Source organism: Pavona decussata, unplaced genomic scaffold (genome assembly GCF_977016875.1).
Source record: "Pavona decussata unplaced genomic scaffold, jaPavDecu1.1 SCAFFOLD_168, whole genome shotgun sequence".
Classification (NCBI taxonomy): Eukaryota; Metazoa; Cnidaria; class Anthozoa; order Scleractinia; family Agariciidae; genus Pavona; species Pavona decussata.
The window spans coordinates 479423-504000 of NW_028145579.1; the positions used below are offsets into that span (position 1 = coordinate 479423).

General features: G+C 38.7%; 2 protein-coding genes across 4 annotated transcripts in view; one reads left to right on the forward strand and one right to left on the reverse strand.

Annotated features, from left to right (window-relative positions):
- LOC146464173 (uncharacterized) overlaps positions 1 to 11508 on the reverse strand; it is a 31987-nt gene extending 20479 nt beyond the window's left edge. Inside the window, exons 1-15 of one of the 3 annotated variants that reach the window (XR_014868589.1) lie at positions 11200 to 11484; positions 10669 to 10807; positions 10069 to 10254; positions 9768 to 9926; positions 9563 to 9658; positions 9072 to 9189; positions 8721 to 8908; positions 7986 to 8123; positions 6916 to 6981; positions 5729 to 5838; positions 4386 to 4449; positions 3808 to 3895; positions 3317 to 3428; positions 2773 to 2833; positions 1864 to 2236 (exon numbers count right to left, since the gene is read on the reverse strand). Coding sequence is in view for 2 of the 3 variants with exons in the window: in XM_085130093.1 (XP_084986219.1) it covers positions 2141 to 2236; positions 2773 to 2833; positions 3317 to 3428; positions 3808 to 3895; positions 4386 to 4449; positions 5729 to 5838; positions 6916 to 6981; positions 7986 to 8123; positions 8721 to 8908; positions 9072 to 9189; positions 9563 to 9658; positions 9768 to 9926; positions 10069 to 10254; positions 10669 to 10807; positions 11200 to 11243 (1665 nt within the window). In the remaining variant the exon portion in view is untranslated. Of the gene's footprint in view, positions 1 to 1779; positions 2237 to 2772; positions 2834 to 3316; positions 3429 to 3807; positions 3896 to 4385; positions 4450 to 5728; positions 5839 to 6915; positions 6982 to 7985; positions 8124 to 8720; positions 8909 to 9071; positions 9190 to 9562; positions 9659 to 9767; positions 9927 to 10068; positions 10255 to 10668; positions 10808 to 11199 lie in introns of those variants that run through there. The other 2 variants (XM_085130093.1, XM_085130094.1) reach the window with 2 other exon arrangements.
- Positions 11509 to 11640: 132 nt separating this feature from the next.
- Positions 11641 to 24578, forward strand: part of LOC146464174 (inhibitor of Bruton tyrosine kinase-like) — a 30440-nt gene continuing 17502 nt past the window's right edge. Inside the window, exons 1-14 of the mRNA XM_085130133.1 lie at positions 11641 to 12087; positions 12261 to 12351; positions 13571 to 13741; positions 14337 to 14467; positions 15111 to 15221; positions 15958 to 16043; positions 16185 to 16266; positions 16946 to 17063; positions 18739 to 18779; positions 19077 to 19207; positions 19882 to 20002; positions 20822 to 20891; positions 21867 to 21908; positions 22715 to 23060. Of these exons, the coding sequence (XP_084986259.1) occupies positions 11773 to 12087; positions 12261 to 12351; positions 13571 to 13741; positions 14337 to 14467; positions 15111 to 15221; positions 15958 to 16043; positions 16185 to 16266; positions 16946 to 17063; positions 18739 to 18779; positions 19077 to 19207; positions 19882 to 20002; positions 20822 to 20891; positions 21867 to 21908; positions 22715 to 23060 (1856 nt within the window). The 5' untranslated portion in view covers positions 11641 to 11772. The remainder of the gene's footprint in view (positions 12088 to 12260; positions 12352 to 13570; positions 13742 to 14336; positions 14468 to 15110; positions 15222 to 15957; positions 16044 to 16184; positions 16267 to 16945; positions 17064 to 18738; positions 18780 to 19076; positions 19208 to 19881; positions 20003 to 20821; positions 20892 to 21866; positions 21909 to 22714; positions 23061 to 24578) is intronic.

Here is a 24578-nt window from a genome sequence, read left to right on the forward strand (position 1 = left end):
GGGGATCTTTGCGATTTCATCGTCTTAGTTTCGTTCAAACGAAAACACTTCGAAAACACAACTAAAGAGTTTTGAAAACGGACAAAAAATGAAACGCATGCGGTTGAGAAACACGCATTTGGAGCAATTTCTCAGAGCCCGAGTACAATGTCTACTAATTTTGAGAGGCTAAGATTTCGTTCAGTAATTCAAGCATGCTGAATTTCATCCTCGGAGCCGATTATAAATCAGGAATTAAATCACCGCTATTAACGGTTGCCGAAAAGATGATAATTTCTCTTTAATTAAAACGTTATAAGATAACTTTGTTTTAAAATATAAAGGTAGTTATCATTTTGAGCTTGAAAGTAGACTGCGCGTTCCGGCTTCTGTCTCACTCATGAGCCGCGAAACAAAAGCCGGAAAGGCGTTTGCTCTGGCGGGTTAGATTTCTTTAGGAAGACTGATATGATGAAAAGAATATATTTTTGACGTTGGTCTTTCGTACGTCATACAAATATACGCCGTCTTTGATTCGATCGAAAGACTGGGGTGTTGGTGACCTCAAATCCAGCCCGATCTGTTCTTGACAGTCTCAGCCATGTCAATCGAAATTTCACTGACTTAATTTTCAAAAGAGTTTTTCAGGACGCCTGGATAAATCTTATTCTGAGGAAGATGAGCTAAGGAATTCGACCCTTCAAGGGAGCTAAGCCTAGAGAAGTGTGTGAAACACGGGAAAAATTGGTGTTAGTTCGATTGATTGTTAGGCCATCCTTAGCCGACTGACCCAGATTTTGGGTATTTTCCAAAAAAAAAAGTGATATTATTGTAACGTTTTCCAGCAGCTAAAAGCTACACAGGTGATGAGGTCACCCAATTCAGATGTTTTAGTGTAGAATTTCAAACTGAAAACCGCTTTCTTTACCGTAAGTACCGAAAGCATCACCCTTCGCTGCTTCCCAATGAATGAAACGTTAACAGCCTTTTACAGTGCCATGCTCTCTGGGCTTCAGGGTTATCAATTTTGGGTCGTCGGTTGCCTTTTTATCTTGTTTAAACCGGCTGTATATATATAACGTATCAATGCGTCGATCTGGGATATAAAACCGTGACGAAAGTTAATTCTTCGAGATAAATTCAAAGAGATCAGTGTTTCGCTTGGGAATTTCTTCAATTCAAAAATATCGTGACTTTCGTACCGTTGTTCTCTTTAGCTGTTTGCTTCCAACCGTCAAATCGCCTTGGCAAACTTACATTTACAACGGATTTGGTCGAAAATTACTACGAGAGCTTCTTTTGGTTCGTTTTTTCCCTCCTGCAACTTTTGCGTGGGTAGTTATTTGGCCGTAACCACCCTCTACCACGCGACAAAACTACTAGAAACTTCCCCACGGCAGGTGAACCATGCATTATACAATTAAAAAAAAAAAAAAAAAAAAAAAAAAATTGAGAGGTTGTGCTACAGATGTAATGATACCTGCAGGAGTAAAGCCTGTTTCACACCAGCGACATACGGTAACGATCGACATAAGGGAGAAGTCACGAAAATGCAAATAAAAAAATATGAGGATGTTTTATATCACAAGTTTGAACAACATAACATAATGACATAACTTAACGAAATAAAGAAAAAACTGATATTTTCTTCATGTCGTTATGTCATTAAGTTACCAGTGTGCACCAGACAGATACAATAGAAAATAAGGAGACGGAAATAAGAAAATGAGAGAACGGTTTTCTCCACACTGAAGAAGGGTTATTACCCGAAACGTTAGTTTTTTTTTTTTAACCATTCTGGCACTTTTTGATATTTATTTTTATATCAATCCTATCTCACAACTACAGTCACACGTTGTGAACGGATCAGTGTATGCCATACACTGATCCGGTACTGTTACGGTAACAGTACTTGTCTTTGGGTATCGGTTACAATATCATCATCAGGGACGCCCATGAACAAAGAAACTGTCTTTCCTGCCGTTGGCTGGTGTTAGCATGCACAAACGGACGAGCGAGACTGCTGCTAAGCAGAACAAGTATCATCCAGGGTAGCGAAAGAAGCAGATGTTAAAAACATCACAAATTAAGCTTGATTCCGTCGTATCAGCATTTCAGAGAAGTTTTTACGAACACTTGGTCTTGGGTGCGCCACTAGCTATTATGATGACACTATTCCCGTACTCCAGTGTTTCGATGTGTTCATGTACTGTTTTGCCGCCGGGTTCACCCAAAACGTGCTAAGACCTTTGGCTTCCTATTAGAGAAGAAGGAGAAAGGACGAGTTGCAGTAACATGCAATAAATGTAACGCTCCCCAAATCTTCGGGTATAAACCAAGCAGACAACATTCGAGTAAAATCGTGATACCACACTGACCGTTAGTTTGACCAAAAGCCCATAGATCGAGCTCGGACTTTTTTCGGGTTGGAGCTCGTAAATGATTGTGTTTCTATCTTCTTCACAGCGAGGTAAGTTGGTATTCGTTATAGCAAGGTATAAGGAAACAACAATACATGTATCAATGTTTCACTTCTTTGTAAGAGGGAGTCTCAGTAAATTAATTGACAAGCGGGATTTGCATGCAATATGCCACTTATTAATACGCGGGATTCACAGTAAGCGACATAGGAACCTCGGTGCAAAGCATATCTCCAAAGGAAACACTGCGCTACAAGGTAATATGCTGAACCAAGGCCGCACGCTCGAACGTCTACAATGCCATCCGAACTAAACGCTACTACGTTGCTCTCTGTTTTAAATTCGATCTAACTCATACAAAAGTTTAACATACCTTGACGTGACAATCATTAGAGAGTTGGTCCAGCGTCAGCGGTGGAAGTTCGACTACCAAGCTACACAGAAACAAGAAACATTCACGTTACCAGTTTAATTATAGGAAGGCAGCGTCAGCGAATGGTTAGAGCGCCGGATTTCTAATCATGATTTTACGGGTCAAGTCGCGCCGCCTCTGAGCGCTGGCTGGAGTTGTTTCTCGGTAGCCCCGAGTTCAACTCCTCGGCCACGCTCATAATAGCCAGCTGGTCTGCCTTCTGCCGGTCGGGATTCTTAATCCGTTCGGTTTAAAACTGTATGATTACTTCTTTCCGATTAGCTAAGTGCACTTCCACCAGAAAAAAAGTCTTATGGCATTTTGTGCAGTAACATGTATTCCAAGACAGGAACTTGATAACACCCCTGGTGTAGTTCCAACTCTTGAGTCTGCTGATGAAATCCTCGTGCGAGCTTTCAAACGAAGGCTATCAGGGAGTATTTTCGTGCAGTTATTATGCGGTGGAAGGTGATTCGGTTTATGAATATTCTAATGAATCACTTACTCTTCTTTAGAGGAGAGAGACATACTGGAGTCGCTTCTTTGTGGACTATCGGGTTGAGGACTTTTCCTTCTTTTGCTGGTACTCTTGCGGCTTCCAACTTGCGACTTCGCATCTAAACAGGTAAACAAAAATGAATCAATCAACCACTCAATAAATAAATAAATAAATAAATAAATAAATAAATAAATAAATAAATAAATAAATAAATAACAGTCTGCATGATCATCAGGCCGAGGAAAGTATAAATAAGCCTGCTCAACTTACTCCTTAGAGGTAAATGCCTCGAAGGGTGGTTAAATTGTAGTCAGCCCAGAGACGTTGAATTTGTTGTTAGAGTGAGGCGTGTACGCCAGTTCGAGCGTGGCAAGTGAGTGGAGTGCAACAGCCCTTGCCGCATTCACCGTTCGCGTTTTATTTCCTGCGCTGTCGATGATCTTACGTAAAACAGAAAGTCTGTGGACTGGCTACTTACATGTAAATTGTATACATACCTGTACTTTTACCGCTTGATTTTCTAGACTGCTGTTTCTTGTTAGCGCTTCCAATCGGTCGGAGCTGCACACTGGCTAACTCATGAAACTACAGACGCAAAAAAATAGAAAACAATCAAGTTTATTAAAGGTACCAACAATTTACACTGTAAAAAATGAGTTTACACTTGTAACGTAGAACTGAGACATCAAGCCGATGTCGAAACAGGACGATTTTCATGTTTACAGTACCCGTACTGTATTGCCAACATTCCAGGTACATGTCTAATTGTTCGTGCGAGGAAAAGTATAATTGTACATGCGTATGACTTTAAATTTGCACTAAAAACGCAGCATTACATTTAGTTTCTGGGGAAATTGCCACGAAAAAGGAATTAAACACAACAACAACGGTAAAGAAAACTCACCGCTCTGAACACAAGTCAGGGAAATTTCAATACATTGTAAGTAAGATTATTTGCCAATGACTGTTCCTGACCTTTTTGGTTGCTTCAAACAGCTTTGCTACTGCAGGACTGGGCTTGACCTACAAGTACACACATGTACTAAAACGTTTATGATTGCAATGAAACAATTACCTCATCAAAATTTGTTGCTCCAGAAAGGCTTTCAAAGTTATAGTCTTCATTCTTGTCCATCAACCTGTAAAAATAGGAAAATAGAAACGAGAAGAATTAACAACTTAATCACTTATTGCTCAAACTGATGATGAAAATTAAAATCAAAAATCGGTTTTGGAAGTTTGTAGGATGTTTATTGGCCAGAAGACAAATGCAGAACTTTACGAGCCAGTACAAGTTCTCTTTCAAACTGCGTTTGACATTTGTTGACACGTTGATTGCCTGTATTGCGACGAATTAGACAGGAGGTCCACCCAAAACACACCCATGTCTTAAAATGAGTCGTTGTTATACAAACACAAAGGCAATGAACCCAATAAGAACATTAAAGCTAAACAGTTCAAATACTTTTTGTCCGGCATTCCCAAATACTGTAGTTTTATGGCCTTTTAAGCTAACACGGTTTGATCTGCTTGAATTTTTCAGCTGAAAATTAAAATTCCCGAAATTTTTAGGGAAAGGATTTTTTTCCCCGAATTTGCGAGCTTGTTATTAGCTTTCCGATAATGCTAGCTGGCTGTTTCTTTCGCACTATAAACGATGTATTTTCTCCGCCGGAAACAAAAGGGATAACTGATTTTTTTTTCAGCGTTACGAAAGTTTGAGGTGAGCTTTCGCTTAAGAAAACGCTACTTTTTCTTTACAATTCAATTCAAATTTCTGAGGCGGGCTACGTATTTCCGAACAGATATTCTACCGAAACAAACGGTTGGGTGGCTCGGATATCATAATGCGAATGCTGTACGTGTATATGGCAAGCAAGAGGCGAGTCCATTTAGCCAACTAACACAGCTGTGTAAACAGTGTGTTTTCCCTCTAGAAATATCACTGAACTTGTCACGGACAGGCAGCAAAAGAGCGAGGCGTCGGCTACTATTAACTTGCATGTATGTGTCATTTTCTTTTCGGAGTTTCGCCGACGAACTCGGGTTAAAATACCAACTATTATTTTTACAGTCTACTTCATTGAAATAATTGCTAAAACGGCCAAGATAACTCATTTAGAGCAATTTGGCGCAAAGTTTGTTCATTCACCTATGAAAACTGCACCTGAAATGGTTTCAGCTGCCGCAATTTTCATATGTGAGCAAACTTTGCGCCAGAGCAAAAATCAATACTGTAGGCAAATTCGTGCCGCACACCACCCTAGCACCCCCTGTCGCTCTGTTACCTCACTCAACCTCGTTCCCAGGGTCTCTCCTCTTCACGTCACGCTCTCGCTCCCTGGGACGTGAAGAGCAGAGACCCTGGGAACGAGGTTCCTCAACCACAATTTCACGAAAAAGCGAAGCAACTGATACCTTTGAGTGGCAGCCTTGTTTGCCAAAGCGTGTGAAAACATCGTGTTAAGAGTTCTTTTGAGTCCATTTCTAGCTTCTAATCTCTTGTGAGCTTCTTCCTGTTTCCGTACCTAAAATTGAAAAAGAGAAAAGTTCAAACATTACCAAAATTAAAACAACTGTGTTCACACTAGGCTAAAGGATGTTTAGTCTGATCACGAATGAAACTAGCCTCCTACGCAGCCGTTTATAGAGGCCAGGTATTACCTCATCCCAGGTAATAACGAGTGCGTGGCAGGCTAGAATGAAACATGCTTCAAGTTGAAAAGGGTACACATCAAGCGTTGCATTGTGCGAATCGTGTTCGAAATACTGTTCATGTCTGTTTGTACTGATCATGATTGATCGTGGTAAAACCAAAACTGGGTGAAACTAGCGCTCGTGAGCAGAGGGAAGCGAGTGTCCGAAGGGCTTGAGTTAAGATTAACCCAGACAATGAAAACATATAAGGCAAGTTGGAGCTCCATTTTTCGTTTTTTTTTTCTTTTTCATTTTGTACAGTGTACATGTACTTGTTTAGATTTTATGCGCGTTCAACAAGTAATTCGCACAAATTGCAGAACCAGGCGTAAAGCGCAATTAAAAAGGACACAAGAAAAATACAAATACAAAGTGCATGTTTAGGGGAATTGTGTTTCGTTTTAATAACACGTGTAGTCTAAACGCGTTTCGCTCAATAATGTGAACGTAATTGTTAGAGATACTGGTAATCACGATTGTAAGCCTGTGGGAACGACTGCAAGTGCACGACATGCTGACGATAAACACCGTGTCACAGCCTCCCCCATTTGCAACGTGAACTATGCCCAAACGGTGGGTCGAGGATAGCAAATTGGCCAAGATCAGTAACTTGGAAACAGTTGTTCAAGAAAACCGAAGTGTTTCGATAACAGATAATATAACTGATTTAAAACAAGACTCTCAAAGTCGCTCGCTCGCTTCTCGTTGAATGGACCTGATCGCGCTTCGCGCTCTCTAAGCTCGACTTGTAAGCAAGTCTAATTTAAAACGTACAAGTACAGAACTATACCGATTAATAAACCAGCAAGCTAAAATTTGTTTAAAAAAAACTGAAGAAATACAAGAGCGAATATATACAGTACTTATTTTAGGCACGTGACCACGAACAGGAAATAGAGGCAACTTACTTCTTCGGGGTCAGGCTCTGGATCGCCAAACTTCAATCTGTAGGCCGCTAATGGCGGGAATTCAACCTTAAAATTGGCAGAAAATTAGTCAAAACTCGGCTTAAACGTGACTGGGTCAGTAAACATTAATACAGCGTAGCGTAGCTTTTTTAAAATTTTTGTTTTACTGCTTCAAGATTCGTGTCCTTATAAGGGTGTACAGTGGAGCTAAAAAACTGACAGCGAGTTTGGATTAAGAATGTTGGAACGTTTAGCACCCCAATTGTTATAGATGATGTTTGACCAACATAGTTTGTTGGAAGAATTTTTGCTAAGTGTTTTACAACCTTCCCATATTAAACAGGTCATGTATGGTAGAGGAGGGGGCAAAGTTCCTTGGGCTGTCCTTTGGCTTCTTCACACTCATATCAACTGGCTGGTACAGGATAAGGATGGTGCGTCCATTTGCCACTGCGCATACGTTCTGCGCACCTCGGGATGGTCAGAAAAGCTCTTATTTCTTAGTAAGATGCGTACTAATTCAAAGGTATTTTTTCGCGGTTTATAACTATGCGGGAAAAGAAGATCTTAGCAAGTATTAATGAAATCCAGAAAGAAAATTAGTGGCAACCACGCATTTTTCGGAGATAATTAAGTTTCAAGCTGGAAAAAAAATTCATTCATTGTTACGTTTTTAGAAATATCTTTGATTAATTAGCTCTGAAAAATGCGTGCTTCACCCGCAATTTTCATTTTGGATTTCAATAACTCTTGCTAAGATCTTCTTTTCCTGCAAAATGCGTGGTGACGTGGTTACCCAACACTTGCTAAGATCTTCTTTTCCCACACAATCATAAACCGCACAAATTTTTTCCTTTGAAATTAGTAGGCATCTTCTTTAAGATTACCAATGTACAGACAGGTGTCATTTGCGCTTTAGTACTGTTCATATGCTGGCGTCCCACCACAATACATAAATTACATGTACCCTTACTATCAACATTCCCAATTTCTTTTTGTTAGCAGTTAAAAATTAAAGAAATTTACGGTCTTTTGTCAAGCTCTGTCGTATTTCGCATGCATACACTCACTTTGGGGAATCTTTGCTCTATTGGAATGGCAGATGACGGTGGAGTCTTCTTTGATTTTCTACCACTGGATAACTTTTTAACCGCTGGAGAACTTGACTTACGGCCACTGACAGTGGCGGCATCTGACGGAGTGGTAGGCTGTAAAAAAATATAAGAACTAAGCGATACATTTCAACACCGTGGTGTAAAAAACAATGAAAAAAAATTCAAAATGTCCGTTGAGCTGCGATCAAAATACTGACAATCAGAGCAGATGAGATTTCATTTCTCACGAGTTCCTGTTTGCCCACACAAATTCTCAACTGTCAACGGAAGCCCGAGCCCTCCTTCGAGTTTGACTGCTAGCCCCATCATACACTCTCATGGACTCAAATGCACTTTGTTACCTTTGAAAATTTGATCAAAAGGTTGAAAGAATTGACAATTGATCAAATCAAGCCCTCAGTCTAACTATATTCATGGCTTGGCTTCACGAAGGAAGATTTATGAAGTTTGTCCACGTTTACATGTAATTCTCCTTTTAAATGTCATTCATGTCTTACAGTGTTACCAGCAGTGTTGACTGTCTTCTTGCCTAAGCATCTGGCCGAAAGTGAAAGATGCCGCACTGTACATGTAGGTAATTGGTGAGTGAGACAGCAGCTCACACTTCAGGCTACATATCATGTATGTGAACTACACCCGCGTTCCTTTAATTTTCTTCGAGATTCATAATAACTTGTTGTTTCTACTTACTGTAAATATCGTTCTGATGCCATGTGTGGTACTCCTCCATGTGGACACTGGTGCTCTAACCTTTACTGGATTCTTTTTCCTGGGCCCACGTTTGGGTTTCACTGTGGTGCCTGTGTCTGCCAGGTCTGCTAACAATCCCTTGTTGTATTCTTTGTGGTAATTTTTAATTCTTTCCCAAGTAAGTTCACCTGTTACAAAAAAAAAAAGGGAGAAAAGAAAACAAACTGTGTCTTGATAAAGCTACATGTATGTATTTATTTCTGAATTTCCTTTCAGCAAAGAGTAATTAAATTACATGTACATTGAAGAAGTAAACTCAGTTCAACGATATTTTCTTTCAAAAGTTCCTACCATCTTCCAACACATCTTCCAAATTTTCAGGAACAGTGATAAAATCCCAAAATTCTTTGGCTTCGTGACTCTTGTTAAGATATCCTTCCTTCTTCAGCTTGTTTTCAAGACTGATTATCTGAGTGTTGAAATATACTTGATGTCAAGCAAATTACATTGCATTTAAGTAAATGGCTAAACTTAAGCCTGCTAGCAATCACTCTTGCTGGTTTGAATACTAATAAGTTCTTAAAGTTTTAAACAGTATACACACAGGAGGAGGTGGCATTTATCGTCAAGTTACATGTAGTCCTGAATTTTGTGACCTACAAATACTTCATATCCAAACAAAATATATATATGGAATTTTATAAAAAAAATGTGAAGTGTCCATGAGATGCATATGCCAAAGCAAAGAAATCCCTGCCAATGCTTTTAAAAAAGCCCCGTAATTTAATTAGATTTGATTCAGCTGATTTCTGACAGTGTAACTTACATCTAAATAGACTTACTTTGTAATAATCAGTCAATAAACCATCCTTAAAATGGCTATCGTTGACAAAAATTGACTTTGGCAGCCTATGGGGAACCTTGTGCCGCATTTCTTCCTGCAACAAATATAATAATAATTATACGAGGTGTTTGAAAGCTTGCAATGACAATTTAGGTAAACTACATTTACCATCATGATAATCCTCGAGACAGTGAACTACATACTTTATGTTCTTGTGATGTTTTGACTTGTTCATCCAGTTTACTTTGTCTTTGCTGGATGGTCCTCCTCTGATGTTCCACTTTTTCGTGTAACGCCTTCTTGTACTCAGCCTTGTAGTAATCACGTAGCATTAGAAGACCTTGCACTAATTCATCGTGTTCCTGAAAATATGAGAGATAGTGTATAGATTGTGTTTATGCTAATTTAAAAATGACCATGAAACAAAGGAAAATCAATTAATACAAAAATATTTAAATCAATTAACAGCTGCTGCACTTAATACTCTTGTTTAGTCTTGTTTACCTTCTCTTTTAATTTCTGTAAATTTTCTTGTTCTTCTTCATCAAGAGAATCTTTTTCCTCAGCACTTGGTCTGGTTTTCACCCTGTGAAGCTGCACTTGCTCGGAACCCTGCAGAATTGCTCCATGGTGTGATTGATGTTTCTTCAGCTTACCATGTTTCTTTTTTATCTCTTTTTTATCTTTAACCTGAGAAAAAGGATCACTTATTAAAAAACATATACATAACTATTATTACTGGTACGTTCACATGATAATTGTAATTTATAGCTACTGCAGATGTGATGTGATGTTATACAATAAGCATTTGCGATAAGCATAATATGGTAAAAATGTTCAGCTCTTCGATGGTCAGACTTTACTTGCCAGTTAAGGGGTGCACTTAATTAAGTTATACTGTGCACCCCTTAACTGGCAAATAAATTTGGATGTCAACGAAAAGGGGATTAATTCAGGCACCGATCAAGCTTCGGCAACTGGACTCCCTCCAAATCCTAAAACTACATGGAAAAAACCTCAGTTACTCCTTGTGGCAGGTGCACAACAATATAAGATTGAAATTATTTACTTATTGACATCTGTAAATGATATGTTTTGGTTTACCTCATCAACATCAGGCTCTGGGTCCTTGTATTTCTCATCGTGTAAGGACATTTGTCGTCCAAGATGCTTGGAAAGCTCATCACCTGACATGTAATCCACCATCATAGAAGGGAATGAAGACTGTAGATGAAGCTTTCTGCTTTAATGAACACAGCAAAAAGTGGAGTTACTAATGGCAATTATGTTAATTAAAGATTAAAGATTACTGTCAACTTCTTTAGAGAACTTGATGAAATCAGTACTTGCACAGTTCTTGCACAGGCTAAAAAAGAAATGGAATGTCCCATCAATTACTGCTTTCTGAAGTTCAAGACTAGACCAGCTAATCACCAGTCACTGTATTAGAACTCTTCATCATCCATACTGAGTTAAAGAGCAACGTCATAATTAAAACTAAAAGGGTACATGTACTTCTGATGTACTTTGATCTGAACCAGGTAATGACAGCATACTCCTGCAACTTGTTAAGCTTAATAATCTGTATAACAGTCAATTATCTTCCTTTCAGTTTCGATCCAAAAAACCTCTTACCTTGTGGGATTTCTTGTCAGCGCTTTATCCTTGTTATCGTCCATGGCCTCGCAATCTTCTCTGAACTCAGCTAATGCACCTCAAATAAAATTTTGTGTCAAGAACTTATCATGATCGAATGTTTATAATTCAAATGTTGCGGTGTAAGATAATAAATTTCTACCGCATATTATGAATGTTGCCAAATACATGAAAGCGTAAAAATCACATGGTACAATCCCATGCTTAAGCTATAAAAATGTTAACAAATTCTCGCACGAAATGAACAACCAACTGCTAATTTGCTTCCATGATGTTTATGGGAACCCAAGATCTCCAAGCGTGATCAACAAAACTAACAAATCCTGTGATTGGTCGAAACACAAAAGGATATCAGCTGAGCAAATCAAATGGAGTGTTTTATTTTCGACTAAGGAGCCCGCGAACTATGCGGTTTCTCGTTACGTGTCGATTCAAAATGGCGGCGTTTTGATAACCTTTCGCGTAAAGCAGTTCTCAATCTTTTGGCTATTTTGCCAATCCTTCACCATGCTTTCCAAGTAGCTACGATGCCTCACAACCAAGCTAATTACCATGGATTGCACACCCAAATGTCGCAAGGCTAAGCACAGCGATCTGAATTTTTCCGCCGTCTTAAACATCGGACAAGATGCAGCGAAAGTTCAATCGATCTTGCCTCGACTTTGCGCAAACTTTGCACGCGTAACAGATCAGTGTGGTCGTAACGCCTTGCACTTGGCGGCATCGTGTGGAAAATGCGACATTTTGGAGTGGTTGGTGAAGGAGCAAGGTGCCGATCTGAACTCGAAAGATGAGGAATCCGGCTGGACTTCACTACATCGGAGTCTGTTCTACGGCTATCTGGACTGCGCGGTGAAACTGATCCAGGTATTTATTTTTAGTATCTGTGCGCACACAATGGTTTGTTCCCACAATGGTTTTTTCCAGACTAGTCAGTGTTGTCTCGTGTTGGTCGTTTCCAGATCGAAGTTAAGTAAACAGCTATAGTCTTAAGCAGCTTACACAATACAGCATATATTATTCTGTTTTTCTTTGTTAAGCTTGGCTCAGAATTGAGTTGTTTTGATAAGGAAGGCCTTTGTCCATTGGATCTTATTCAACTGGATTCACCATTCCAAATTACATCAGGAGGTAAGTGCTACATCGTACAGGCTGTGTCAGTATACTGTACAAAGCAGATGGACAATTTTGTTTGTTGTACACTGTATATGGCTAGTTGGTTACAAAATGTAAACAATGTAAATGTGCATGTAGTTCATCAGTCAATCAGTTTTAAACCTGTGAGTCAGTCTGACAGCTACTCATTGAGTCAATTGACTCTCTGTGAGACAGCCATCTACATGTAGCTAGTCAGGGAGCAGTCAGTCAGCATTCAGTCAGTAGACAAACAGTCAGTCAGCAATCAGCCAGTCAGTCAGTCAGTCAGTCACATCAGTCAGTCAGTCAGTCAGTCAGTTAGTCAGTCACTCAGTCAGTCACATCAGTCAGTCAGTCAGTCAGCCAGTCAGTCAGCCAGTCAGTCACATCAGTCAGTAGACAAACAGTCAGTCAGTCAGTCAGTCAGTCAGTCAGGCAGCAATCAGTCAGTCAGTCAGTCAGTCAGTCAGTCGGTCAGTCAGTCAGTCAGTCACATCAGTCAGTCAGTCAGTCAATCAGTCAGTCAGTCAATCAATCAGTTTGTCACATCAGTCAGTCAGTCACAACAGTCAGTCAATCAGCCAGACTCACATCAGTCAGTCAGTCAGTCAGTCGATCAATCAGTCGGTCAGTCAGTCAGTCAGTCAGTCAGTCAGTCAGTTGGTCAAACAGTCGGTCAGTCAGTCAGTCAGTCAGTCAGTCAGTCAGCAGTGCAAGTCAACCAGCCAGCCAGCCGGGAGCAGTCTATCAGCATTGTGTCAGTCAAATAGCAGTCAGTCAGTCTTTCTCTCGATCAGTCACTCAGTGAACAGACAGTCAGTCAGGCAATCATCAGTCAGTCTAGTTGCATCGGTCAGTCAGTCAGTCAGTCAGTTGCAGTGTTTCAGCATTGCATCAGTCAGTCAGTCTGTCCTTCGGTCAGCAGTCAGTCATTCAGTCTTTTAGCCAGCCACTGAGTTATTCAGTAGCGTCAGACAGTCAGCAGTCATCCCTTCATGCAGTCAAGCAGTAGTCATTCGGCCTGACAATCAGGCAGTCAGTCACTTAGTAGACAGACACTCAGCAGTCATCCCTTCATTCCCATCAGTCAGTCAGTCAGTCAGGCGTCAGTCATCAGTCATTCAGCAGTCCATCAGTCAGTCAGTCAGTCTCTGCCAGTAGTAAGTCAAGTAGTCAACCAGTTCATATATATCATAATGTTGTCTTATCACAGTGCAAGGAAAAGTTGTTTCTTCCTATAAAACATCACTGGAAGATGAACTGAAATTGAGCATTGGAGATACTGTGAGGGATATTCAGATGACAGGTGACAAATACTGGACTGGCAATCTGACTGGGAAAAGGGGATATTTTCCAAAAGAAAATGTTCAGCTGTTGATGAAAGGTAAACCCCCTTTATGTGGGCAAAGCATCTAAAGAATTAATCCATGATCCATTCCTTACCATAATTTTCTGGAATTGGATTTCTGTCATTGTACATGTATAATGAGTTGTAAGTAATGGACTTACAAATATTTTAGACTTGAAATGATGAACCAGTTTGATACACTATACTTATGACAGCCTTATGCCTTATGACTTACATTAAACTATTGTATTTTTTTTGTTTATTTTTTTCCTTCCACTTTGGTTTTGTTTTGTTTTGTTTTGTTTTATTTCTCACATACAAACCGGCAAAGATGTTTTAAAAAAATGCATTACATGTTTATTGTTAGAACTGTACATGTATGTGTTGTGGTTTGAATTTGTTTAATGGTTTGAAAAATTTTAAATAATTATTATTTAAATATTTATTTATTTTTATTATTTTCTTTTTATCATTATCTGAGGGAAATACAGATCAAACTGGTTTGAATTTTTTTTTTTTGAACCACAACGTATACCTTTTGTAGACTCACACACAAGTTTTCGAACATGTATCTATCATTAATGGGACTTTAGAATGTTTACTCTAAAAGCCAGTTTATTTATTTTAAAAGATTATCCACTGGAGCTGTTTACTTGGGGATCAAACACCAACTTCGCTCTTGGCCACAGGGACGAAAGTACAAGATATGCACCTGAGATTGTGGAATGTGGAGAAGGAGATGCAAAACTTTTTATAAAAGAGGTTAGTTATCACTGGTATCTGTATCTGTGGATCACTGTTTTTATTACTAACATGTACATGTATAAGTATTATACATGTACTCTAAACAGTTGAGGCAAGGACGTGGTATAGTGGTCATTGTGTCGCTCTTGATTGGAAGATTGTATAGTTGTTTGGCTGATGCTACAGTGCAGTGTAGGTTGGTCTCTTCCTTGTTGTTTTGTTTCATTTGACAAAAAAGTTCAGTCCACATTCAGTGTTCTCTGGATAATGATCATAAGTTTCAAAGTCAGGGAGTCCATATTGGGTCTCTCCAAATCTTCTTTTTTCCATTCATTCTGTTGGCTCAGGAAGCCAGCCTCTTGTTGGTTTTTGGCTTGTCAGACCCCTCTCTTATATGGAGCACTACACATTGCCTTCCTTCACCCAGCTGAAAAATTGGACATTGATGACAAGTGCTAGGAGTAATCCTGTAATGGAAGTTACATGTACGTGTCACTCATCCCATCCAGCGGCGAGTAGCTCCTACAAATTGCTTCATGCTATAGAAACTGGGTTAAGAGCCCGCCTTAAAGGCCACCTAGGTGTCAAGTTTGACTTTACCTTTATCAATTCTCTGGACAAGTTCATTTTTATGGACTGTTCTTTTGTTTTTAAATTAAAGGTTGTGATGTGCAAGTTTCACTCTGTTTTTCTGAGTGCTGATGGTAGAGTTTTCACTTGTGGGCATGGTAGAGGAGGTCGATTGGGACACGGCAATGAGGAGACTCTTCTGGTAAATTAAATTTTTCATTGTCATGTAATAATTTCAAGCATTACTGAATTTTTTTTTTATAATAATTATGTTCAGAGTGACGTAAATGCGTAAACTTACACAATGTAGCAAGTCATTTCGACATGTACACTGTACATGTACATGTGTTGCCCTTCCAAGGTTTCCTTGTCTGTTTTCGTTTTTCAGAAATACAGTGTATATACATTTCAACTCTAACAGTGATATAGTTACTGCATTGTGTACAAAATTATATTGATTTTCAGCTAAAGATTACAGTCATGTAGTTATTGATTAAAGGTTCATCTGAGAAGCATTTAGCAATTGCACAGAACTTTACGGTGTAGATTTGGAGATTAGAAGGACTTTGCACACTTTGATTGAACTTTGACAATTTCCAAGGTTGACTTACTGTAAATTAACAACAAGAGAGTTAAAACTGCAGTACATTTATTGTCAGTAAACAACAATGAAGCCACTTCCCTTTTTATTGAGAGGGGTTGGATTTCGACAGCATCAACCTGTTTTAAAAGTTCCAGAGGGAATATTAAAATGTTATTGTTTCTGCATCAAGTTTCTCGAACATTATCAGTACATGCATGTGTATGTGACTGTGCATAGTGTATACAATTAAATCTGTAAAGTGTTACTAACAGTTTTTTAGAACAAAATAATGACAATGAGTTTTGTTATTTAACATGCAATGGAAATGCTTTACATGTATATGTCCTTGTTGAAGGAACCTCAAGAGATCACAGCTCTTAAAGATGTGAAGTGTGTTTCCATAGCTGCTGGTCAGGATCATACAGTTGTTGTTACAGAGGAGTGAGTTAAAAACAAATCAACATGTAAACACTGCAGTAGTGATTGAAGTTCAATATTATTATTGTACTATAACCTTTCCAGGATCCGGATAACAAATAATAATTATTATATTTAATTAATTTACCCAGTATTTCTTTTTAGGTCAGCGTACACATTTGGTTTGAATGACTCTCAGCAACTTGGCCACTCACCTGCCCCAAAGGAATGTCTCTTGCCGAAACTGGTGAGATGTTTAACATTACATGTAGCATTGCAACCAGTAGCCAAGTAGTAATTGCTAAGTTCTGGACCCAGTTGACTGAAAGTCAGTTGAATTTATAATAATATTGTAGATCTACATAAAATGCTAATAAAAACATACAAACTGTACCAGAATAATTTAAGGACATGAGATTATTGTTAGTACTTTTATTCAACTTTGTACTTTACGATCTAAAACTGAAGATGACAGAAGAGCTGCCAAAACACTTCTTTCAAAATCAAAACTCTTTTCCTTTTTCTTAAACTTTTAACTTGCCTCCAGATGCTGCTACATGTATCTAGACCTTTTGTACAGTTTTTATTGTGATGATTATGTTGCTTACAGTGGATCTTTTTCCTCTTTTGACTAACTGTTTGTCAAATGGTGTGGTTTGTCAACTTTTGTTCTATAGGCAAAAAAAAAATCATTCAAACCTTCTCTGAAAATGCAACAGTCATAGACATGTACAGTAGTTATGCACTACTGTAATGCATGGCTTCAAATGTTGGCTCATGGTAATAACTTGCATTTTTGTTTGTAAGAGTCCATTGATGAGACCCAAAATTGTTACAGTTTTGGTTAGAGCTTACTTTGTTGGTGAGTTAGTACTTCTAAAAGTAAATGAGGGTGACCAAAGTCTGACCCCATTGCCGTTAAACAGGTGCAAGTGAAATCTTGGAAGGGAAAGGCCATTGTAGGAGCTGCTGCAGGACGTTATCATTCAGTATTTTTCACTAGAAATGAGGTGTACAGTTGTGGTTTGAATGCTGGACAATTAGGTAAGGTCCCTGTGTACATACCTACAAGTACATGTACAATGTGTACTGTATCATGTTTTAATTGATCAATACATTGTTAAAGTAGCTACATGAGTAGAATTTCACACTTGGTACATGTACATGTAGCTGGTTTCAGTATACCAGGAAGGAGTCCACAACCCAAAACTGGGAGTGGGTGGGGGGTCCCGAGTTCCAAATCCTTACCTTTTAATGTACCATTTTTGGCAGGAAACTGAGGTTACCCTTTGATAATACATGTACCTTCTACAGGAAATGGTGCCCCTTTCACATACCTACAGATACTGTAGAAACACTCTTACTATCTTTTTTCATTGGGTCTGTTCAAGATATTTTGAAAGACCCTTTCAAGTACCTAAATGATAGTTTTCCCTACCCTTTTTCTACCTCAGGTCTTGAAATTCCTACCCTTTTATATACCAGTCCTACATCCTGAAAAAGGCACCCCTTTTGGTTGGAGCCACCCGTAAAGTCCATTATCAGGGCGCCTACCCTGGGTGTCTCCTGCTACATGCAAGTGATGCATGGGTTAACCTCCAACTAAGCAAAACAAGAATCCCTTCATGGCTTTTCCTTTCTTGATGTTTCCCTAGCTACATTGTATAGTTAAGAACTATAACCCACAAGGATGAAGAAGGTAGTCACATTGTATATTTCGTTATCCCATGTATGTAGACTGGGAGCAGTCTCTTTCTTCTTAAGTTTTTGTCACCCTTGTGACTTTCGTAGCTGGCAGCAAGCGGCAAGCAGCAAAAATGTGAGCCTACTTTTTCCTCCCTCTCCCCAATCCCTCCTTGTTCACTGGTCTAATTTGCGCAATTTTACCATGGCTCTGCGCATGTGATCGTAGGAAAAAAGTAGGAAGTCCTGCTCACAGTCTAAGATGTATACTATGTGTCCTACATGGTGTAACTATTTTTATGAAGTCTCAAAAGTTGTTATGGACTTGGCTTCTGTCTGAGACTTTGAAATTGTCAAGGTTTGGGATTAAGTTTTGTTTGTAAAAAATTAATTCAATATTAACTTATTATTTTGCTCAACAAAGTACTAGTTCAGAAATTACAGAATTTCTAACTGAGATGTTAATCACACCTTCGTCAATTCGTTAATTTCAGGTGGGGCATAGGGCCTCAATAACTCGCTGTCATTCCACATGGTTCTGAACTGAACATTCTTATTGCAAAATAGTTGTTGCTGCTTGAAAATCAGGTTTCTGTTGTACATGTAGATACGTTTATTTATTACATGTACATAGACAGCAGAATATTACTGGAAAATACACCACTTGTAAAATTCATGCGATATCCAAGTGGTGAATTTTCAATATCCTCACTAGTGAGGAGATTGATGACGTCATTTCCCGCTTTTTCATGTTTGTTTGTGCGAACCGTCGGCGAAAAATGGGGAGCAGTAAATTTGTCTATAATTATAATAAAAAGAAAGTTATGTGGTGGCTTGAATAATTATGATAACATTATTTTATTTTCTCATGTTGGAAAACAATATTTTACTTACTTGCTGCTCTCCTCTGTAAATTATTGTTTTTACCACTCAAAAATAATATTCATATCTTTGCACCAGCACGTAATATCCTGTATGTGTGGTACACTGTATAAAAACAGTGTGTAGATATATTAATGACTGTTTCTTTGCACAGGTCACATAAAAGGAGAACAATACCAAACTCTCCCTCGTCAGGTACTGAAACAATAATAATTATTCTTGATACTTCAAGTGGTGGTGAAATTATTGATTGAATGTTCAACCCTTTTTTATTATCCAGACCTGCAAATTGACAGTTGGGTGACCAGAATTTACAACACAGTCCATAAATTCTAATGACTATTACTTGTAGATGAATTGAAAACCTACACTTGCACGGCTTGGGCACATTTTGATCAAGAAATATTGTTGTCTGACATAGGTGAATGTTCTTTTAACAAGGAAAAAAAAAGTAAAGTTTTGAAGCACCGTGATTCGTTTTGATATTTTCAGGTCAGTGGCCTTGCAGATAAAAATGTTGTTATCAGTAAGGTGACCTGCAGTGATGGTGCTACTGTGTGTGCAACAGTCAAGGGAGACATCTTTTTGCTAAACCTGTACACTTGCCGCAGGATCATTTCAAGGTATTCTCCGCTTCAGCCTAATCTCAAGTGTTTGCCGTTCACACGGCGCGATTTCAGCTGCGATTTGGGGTGCGATTTTTTCGCCGATCTCACGGAGACGCCAAATTGCGCCGTGTGAAGGGGCATTTAGAGTTTCTGTCAATGTACATACTCTTTTTTTCGTACCATATTGTTTCATTTGGTGTGAAAAAAGACAATTAATTTATTATTGTTTAATAATAAATAGATGTCGTTAGACTAGCATGAGGTCTGCAATAACAAAAAATTAATAAAAGCATGGTCCGTTTCACCGTGGACCAGCTCAGCCATTTATATTTATTAGCTAAAAATAAACTGTACGGACACAATGCCATTGACCTACGTGTAATACTGCTGTTTCGACAAAGGTTGTACAAAAAAGCGTAAAAGCCATGCGGAAGGGTAGTCTGGGAAATGCCCTATAAATATCAATTAAAGCTCAGAATCCATAATGCCTCGATCGTACAGCGAAGACTTTAAATGGCGGACAATATGGATTCCGAGCTTTTATTGAAATTTATTGGGTATTTTCCAGACTACCTTTCGGCATTGTCGCGTTCGCTTTTACGCTTTTTTTTTTTTTGGACAACCTTTGTCGAAACAGCTGTATATTTATATGTATGTGATACAGTATAGTGTTCTTTTCCTCCACATAGGTTCACTGATTTGACAAATTTAGCAGTTGTTGGTGGTAAACTAGACATGGTCTCCCCACAAAACATCGGGAATAAGTTTGCAGATGAGCTTGCTGTGACTTTACTCAACTCAAGAGGAATGGTTGGTGTTTACATGTATTTTTTATACATATACTGTATGCATTAAACCTCTGTTAATGGCGTAACAATGGCATTTTGGATCTGGGACAAATACGGTACAAAAAAACACTCTCTACATCAAGGAAATACGATACCTGATAATGTAGATGATGCAGCAAATCGACTTCTATAAATTTGTAGCTGATCGACTTGTAGCGAAAGGACCGGACAAAGTAAAGCCGGTCCAAGCATGATCCACAGGACACATTTACAGAGAAATGGATGAAAACAAAAATAATTAAAAAGAGCAAAAAAGATTACACGCTAGTACAGATGCATACTCATACTTCATAAAATTCATAAAAATAAAGTACAGAGAAAAATGTTTTACCATTCCAGACGTAGGTGGCGTTCATTCCTACGGAGCGGTCTTGCAGTCTCGTCACCAAACCGAGGCTACACATCAGTCATTGCATCATTAACAATTGGACTTGGATGCAAAGCAAAAGTCCTCACGAGCTTCCATATATATTTATTTTTGTGCTCGTGGATAGTTTCTTTGAAAAACGTCGTCTCTACCTAACGTCCATTTTCAGATTCTTTTGTTTTTTTTTTTTTTGTCTTTACCGTTTACACGAAGACGACATGGATGCGAAAGCGGTACAAGCGACCTTCGACCTAGAAACCGATAATGTCACATGACTGACTTTCCAAAGTTTGCGTTTTTCACTCTCTTATTTTCAAACAAAAGTAAAGTACATGCCCATGTCTAAAGCTTACTTCAGTTCTTGTTTGAAATTATATGACATGACAAAGTTTGTGATTTTCTTACGCACATCAGGTGTTTCAGTGGAAGCCCGACTTTAGCTCACCTAGAGAATGTCAATGGTACTACAACAGACCAATAACAGGTTGGTGACCTTTGAATACATATGCATGTTTGCCGTTTTCGTGGTTATCTTTTAATAGGATTGTTGGTGGTGTTATGACCGCAGGGTCCAATTCCAATTTTTTAGCGCAGTTGAAAAATTGGAATTGGAATGCCGTGAGTTTGGTTTCTCAACAAAGTTAATAATTGAAGGTAAATTGGCCACCGTAAAGAATTCGGGTGCTGACGTTTTGATAAACCAATCATTCGTTTCCACTCCCCACCGACGTAACACCACAGTTTCTTTAGAAAGTAACCACCTCATCCAATTTTTTGACTCTGGTTATTTTGCAAACCGACAGCAGGGTAATTACGAACTTCTGTATTCGAGTAGTTTCGATTCAGCCATTAACAGAAGAGTTAGTTGCAAAATTAAGCCCTAAGACATTAATCATGTACAACATTGCAGTGAGAATTAACCTTCGATCACGGCGCTTTATTTTCATTTCGTTTAGTAAACGATTCCCGTGGGAAACGAACGGGAAACGAACAGGAAATGGATCGCGAGCGACCAAAAAAGACGAAATAAGAGCGCTGCTAAAACTGGGCCTGATCTGTTAAGTGACAACAGTAAAAATCTAGTAAAGAAGTGTGGCTTGGGACTATGCGGGAAAACCAAAAAAGAAAATTGGGGGTAACCACGCATTTTTTTTTAGAGATAATTAAACAACAATTATTCTAAAAAACAGTAAAATACAAAGCAATGAGTGGCGTTTTTTTTTTTCCATATTGAAGCTTTGTCATCTCTGAAAATGCATGATTACCCCCAATTTTCCTTTTTTTACTAAGCGCACTTGCTAAGTTCTGCTTTCTTCGCGTAGTTTTAAACCGCGCTATCTCTGTATTAATAGGTACCACCCATAGGGAACTCGAGTATCTAGACGTGAGCAGAACGTATGCACAGTAACAAAAGTAGGCACCGTCCCTAAACAAACCAATTTTTGTTCTTTTTTGCCAGTTAGGGATTTTGCTGTTGGGAAACAGTTTCTTGTTCTGTCTGGTAAGTTGACAAAACAATACTTAAAGTTGGTAGTTTTTTATCATTAGGTAAAGGAATGGCAAGTTTGACTGGGCGTAGTGTTCCACAAAAACAACTGCAAGGGAAGCTACGTCTGTACTGAGTTGTTTTTTTTTTTTTTCTTTTGATGTCGCTGTTAATACTGTTTCTGCGAAGTGTGTACTGTGCTAAACTGGCACACGAAAGTGAACTAAACAGGACAGGAAGTCAACAACGAGCAGCTATTTTCGGGCACATGTTTAATTCACTCCTTTAATCCCAGGATTCCTTGCTAGTGACGTAATAACCACATGGCTCGTGCGTCACGCAACGCGTCACTTAAAACATTACAAAATGGTACTCAATTGAGTGAGGCAAAGCCAAAACTAAAGGAGGCACTCTAGCCAATCATAATCAACGTAAATGACACAATAAACCAATCAGATTTCGAAGCAAACGCGATGACATTAATGGCGGGAAAATGCGTGCGTTTGAGTTTTGTTTTGCTTGTACATTTGTTGTTGTTGTTGTTTTTTGTCTTCTAATTGGAAAGAAAATTGAAGAATTGAGAAAGTGTCGCAAGGGTTTCTTTGTTTTTTTTGCTTTGTTTTCTCAACCAGACATGTATCAAACATGAATCAATTCTAGAAATTTGTTGCACGGTAAACCAAAACCGAAGTCAAGTGAAATTGCGTGCACTTTCAACACTCAGTTGCCCGAAAGACAGCTCCAACCTGTTAATAAACTATATATTGTATCTAGGAAACAATCTGTTGTCGAATTATTTTCTTTCTGTTGTCGTATTTCAGATCATGGTGAAGCTTTTATTTGCCTTTCCAACCAAAGCAAGTCCAGTCCAATCAAAGCTGATTCCAAGAAAAGGAACCGTTCATCCTCCATTTCCTCTCAAACTACAGAAAGCACACTTGCACAATCGCCTCCCATGTCCTCCCCCCTCGGCAATATTGGCAAAGAAAAAGATGATCCACTTGCATCTTTCAACAGCACTCCCCTCAGCTTACTGGCCGAAGAGTCCAAGAAAGTTGTTGTGGGGTATTTTCTTGAACGGATTCCTTTCATTCACCGTGGGCTTCGGATCTTTACTGATAGCAAGTCTAGAGGGTTTGCTGCGCTCCAAATTGCTGCAAAGGAAGGGTATGTTTACACAAAAACCTTGCTCCCAACAGGCCATTTCCGAGTTGTTTCGAACTTCATTATCAAAGCGGAGCTAAGTGCATTAAGCTACAAAGCTTTCATATATAAATTAGTTTGTTTGCATGTAGAAAAAAAAAGTAATTTACATAATAAAGGCTTTGCACTTAGCCGCTCTTTTATAAAAGCAACTCGGAAATGGCCTGTTCTCATTGTCCGAGTAGTGATGTTTTCAGGAGGGGAAAACCTTTTTTTTCTCTCTCTCTCTCTCTCTCTAAATCTTTGTGGTACAATAGGCAGAAATGATCGCTAAGGTGAACGAAAAATGGAGAGCATCCAACTAGTAACTGGAAGCTCATGGGTTCGACTTTTGTTGGAGAACTTGGATTTTCTTTTTCTAAGTATGCCATTATCTATCATTCATTCACGGTGTACATAACATGACATTTCTTTCACAGCTGAAATTTTTTTTGTGAAAGGAAAGCTGTAGCCGGACAAAAAAACAGAGCTCGTTACAAACATTATCTGAACTGATATTAGAAGTTGACATAATCTGTTTTTGTTTTTTGTTTTGTATTTGTTTTTGCTCTTTTCCTTTTTTATGGAAATGGGGATGGGTCCCATTTCTCCCGGAGTATCCAATCGATGGAATCGATAATCGATGACAATCGATATCAATCTAGACCAGTCGATATCAATTAATCGATTGATATTGATAATCGATGACCAATCGATGGCGAAGATTCGTGTGGTTATCGATTGGTATCGATTATCAATACCAATCGATAGATAAATTGGTATCGATTGGTTGCAGATTGACGGAACCGGAATCGACGCATAAAAAAAACGACTTTGTACGCAGTAATTATAAGCACATTTCATTTTAATGGAACAGGAGAACAATACTCTCTTCTTTCTCTTTAACGTTAATGTCCCGTCCACAGGAATCCGGGTTTTTTTTTTTTTTTTTTTTTGACAAATTTAAAGTTTGTTCCATGGGCCAATCTATAGACTTCAAAAAAAGGAAAGTGGTTGCATCGTGCCTTCACAGAAAAATTCTGGTAACAGAAGTTGTACTTTTACAAACAATGAAATTGCCAACAACAGCAGCATGAGTTGTTGCAAAATAATGAATAAAGAAGCAATACCTAGCCTTATAATAACGAACCTAATCGTGCTTAAGACAAAGACTGATCACATACATACAAACTAAAAAATCTATGAAGGCGCCAAATGTGTCTAAAAGAAATACAATATGCAGCTAAAGATAAAAAGACGTTCCTTTTTTTCATCATGGTAGTAAGCGATGAGCCGTTTAGCTTATTGTGGGTCGGAATTTGTTTTACCAATTTCGTCCCCAGGGCTTCCTAAAAATGGCGGATGATCGATGATCGGACAGGTAGCATGCCTGACGTCTGTTCAAGGTTGCTGAGCCAATCGATAGCAATCGATGAACGGTTTTTGTGTGGTTATCGATTGGTCATCGATTGGCCGATACCAATCCATACCAATTAACTAATT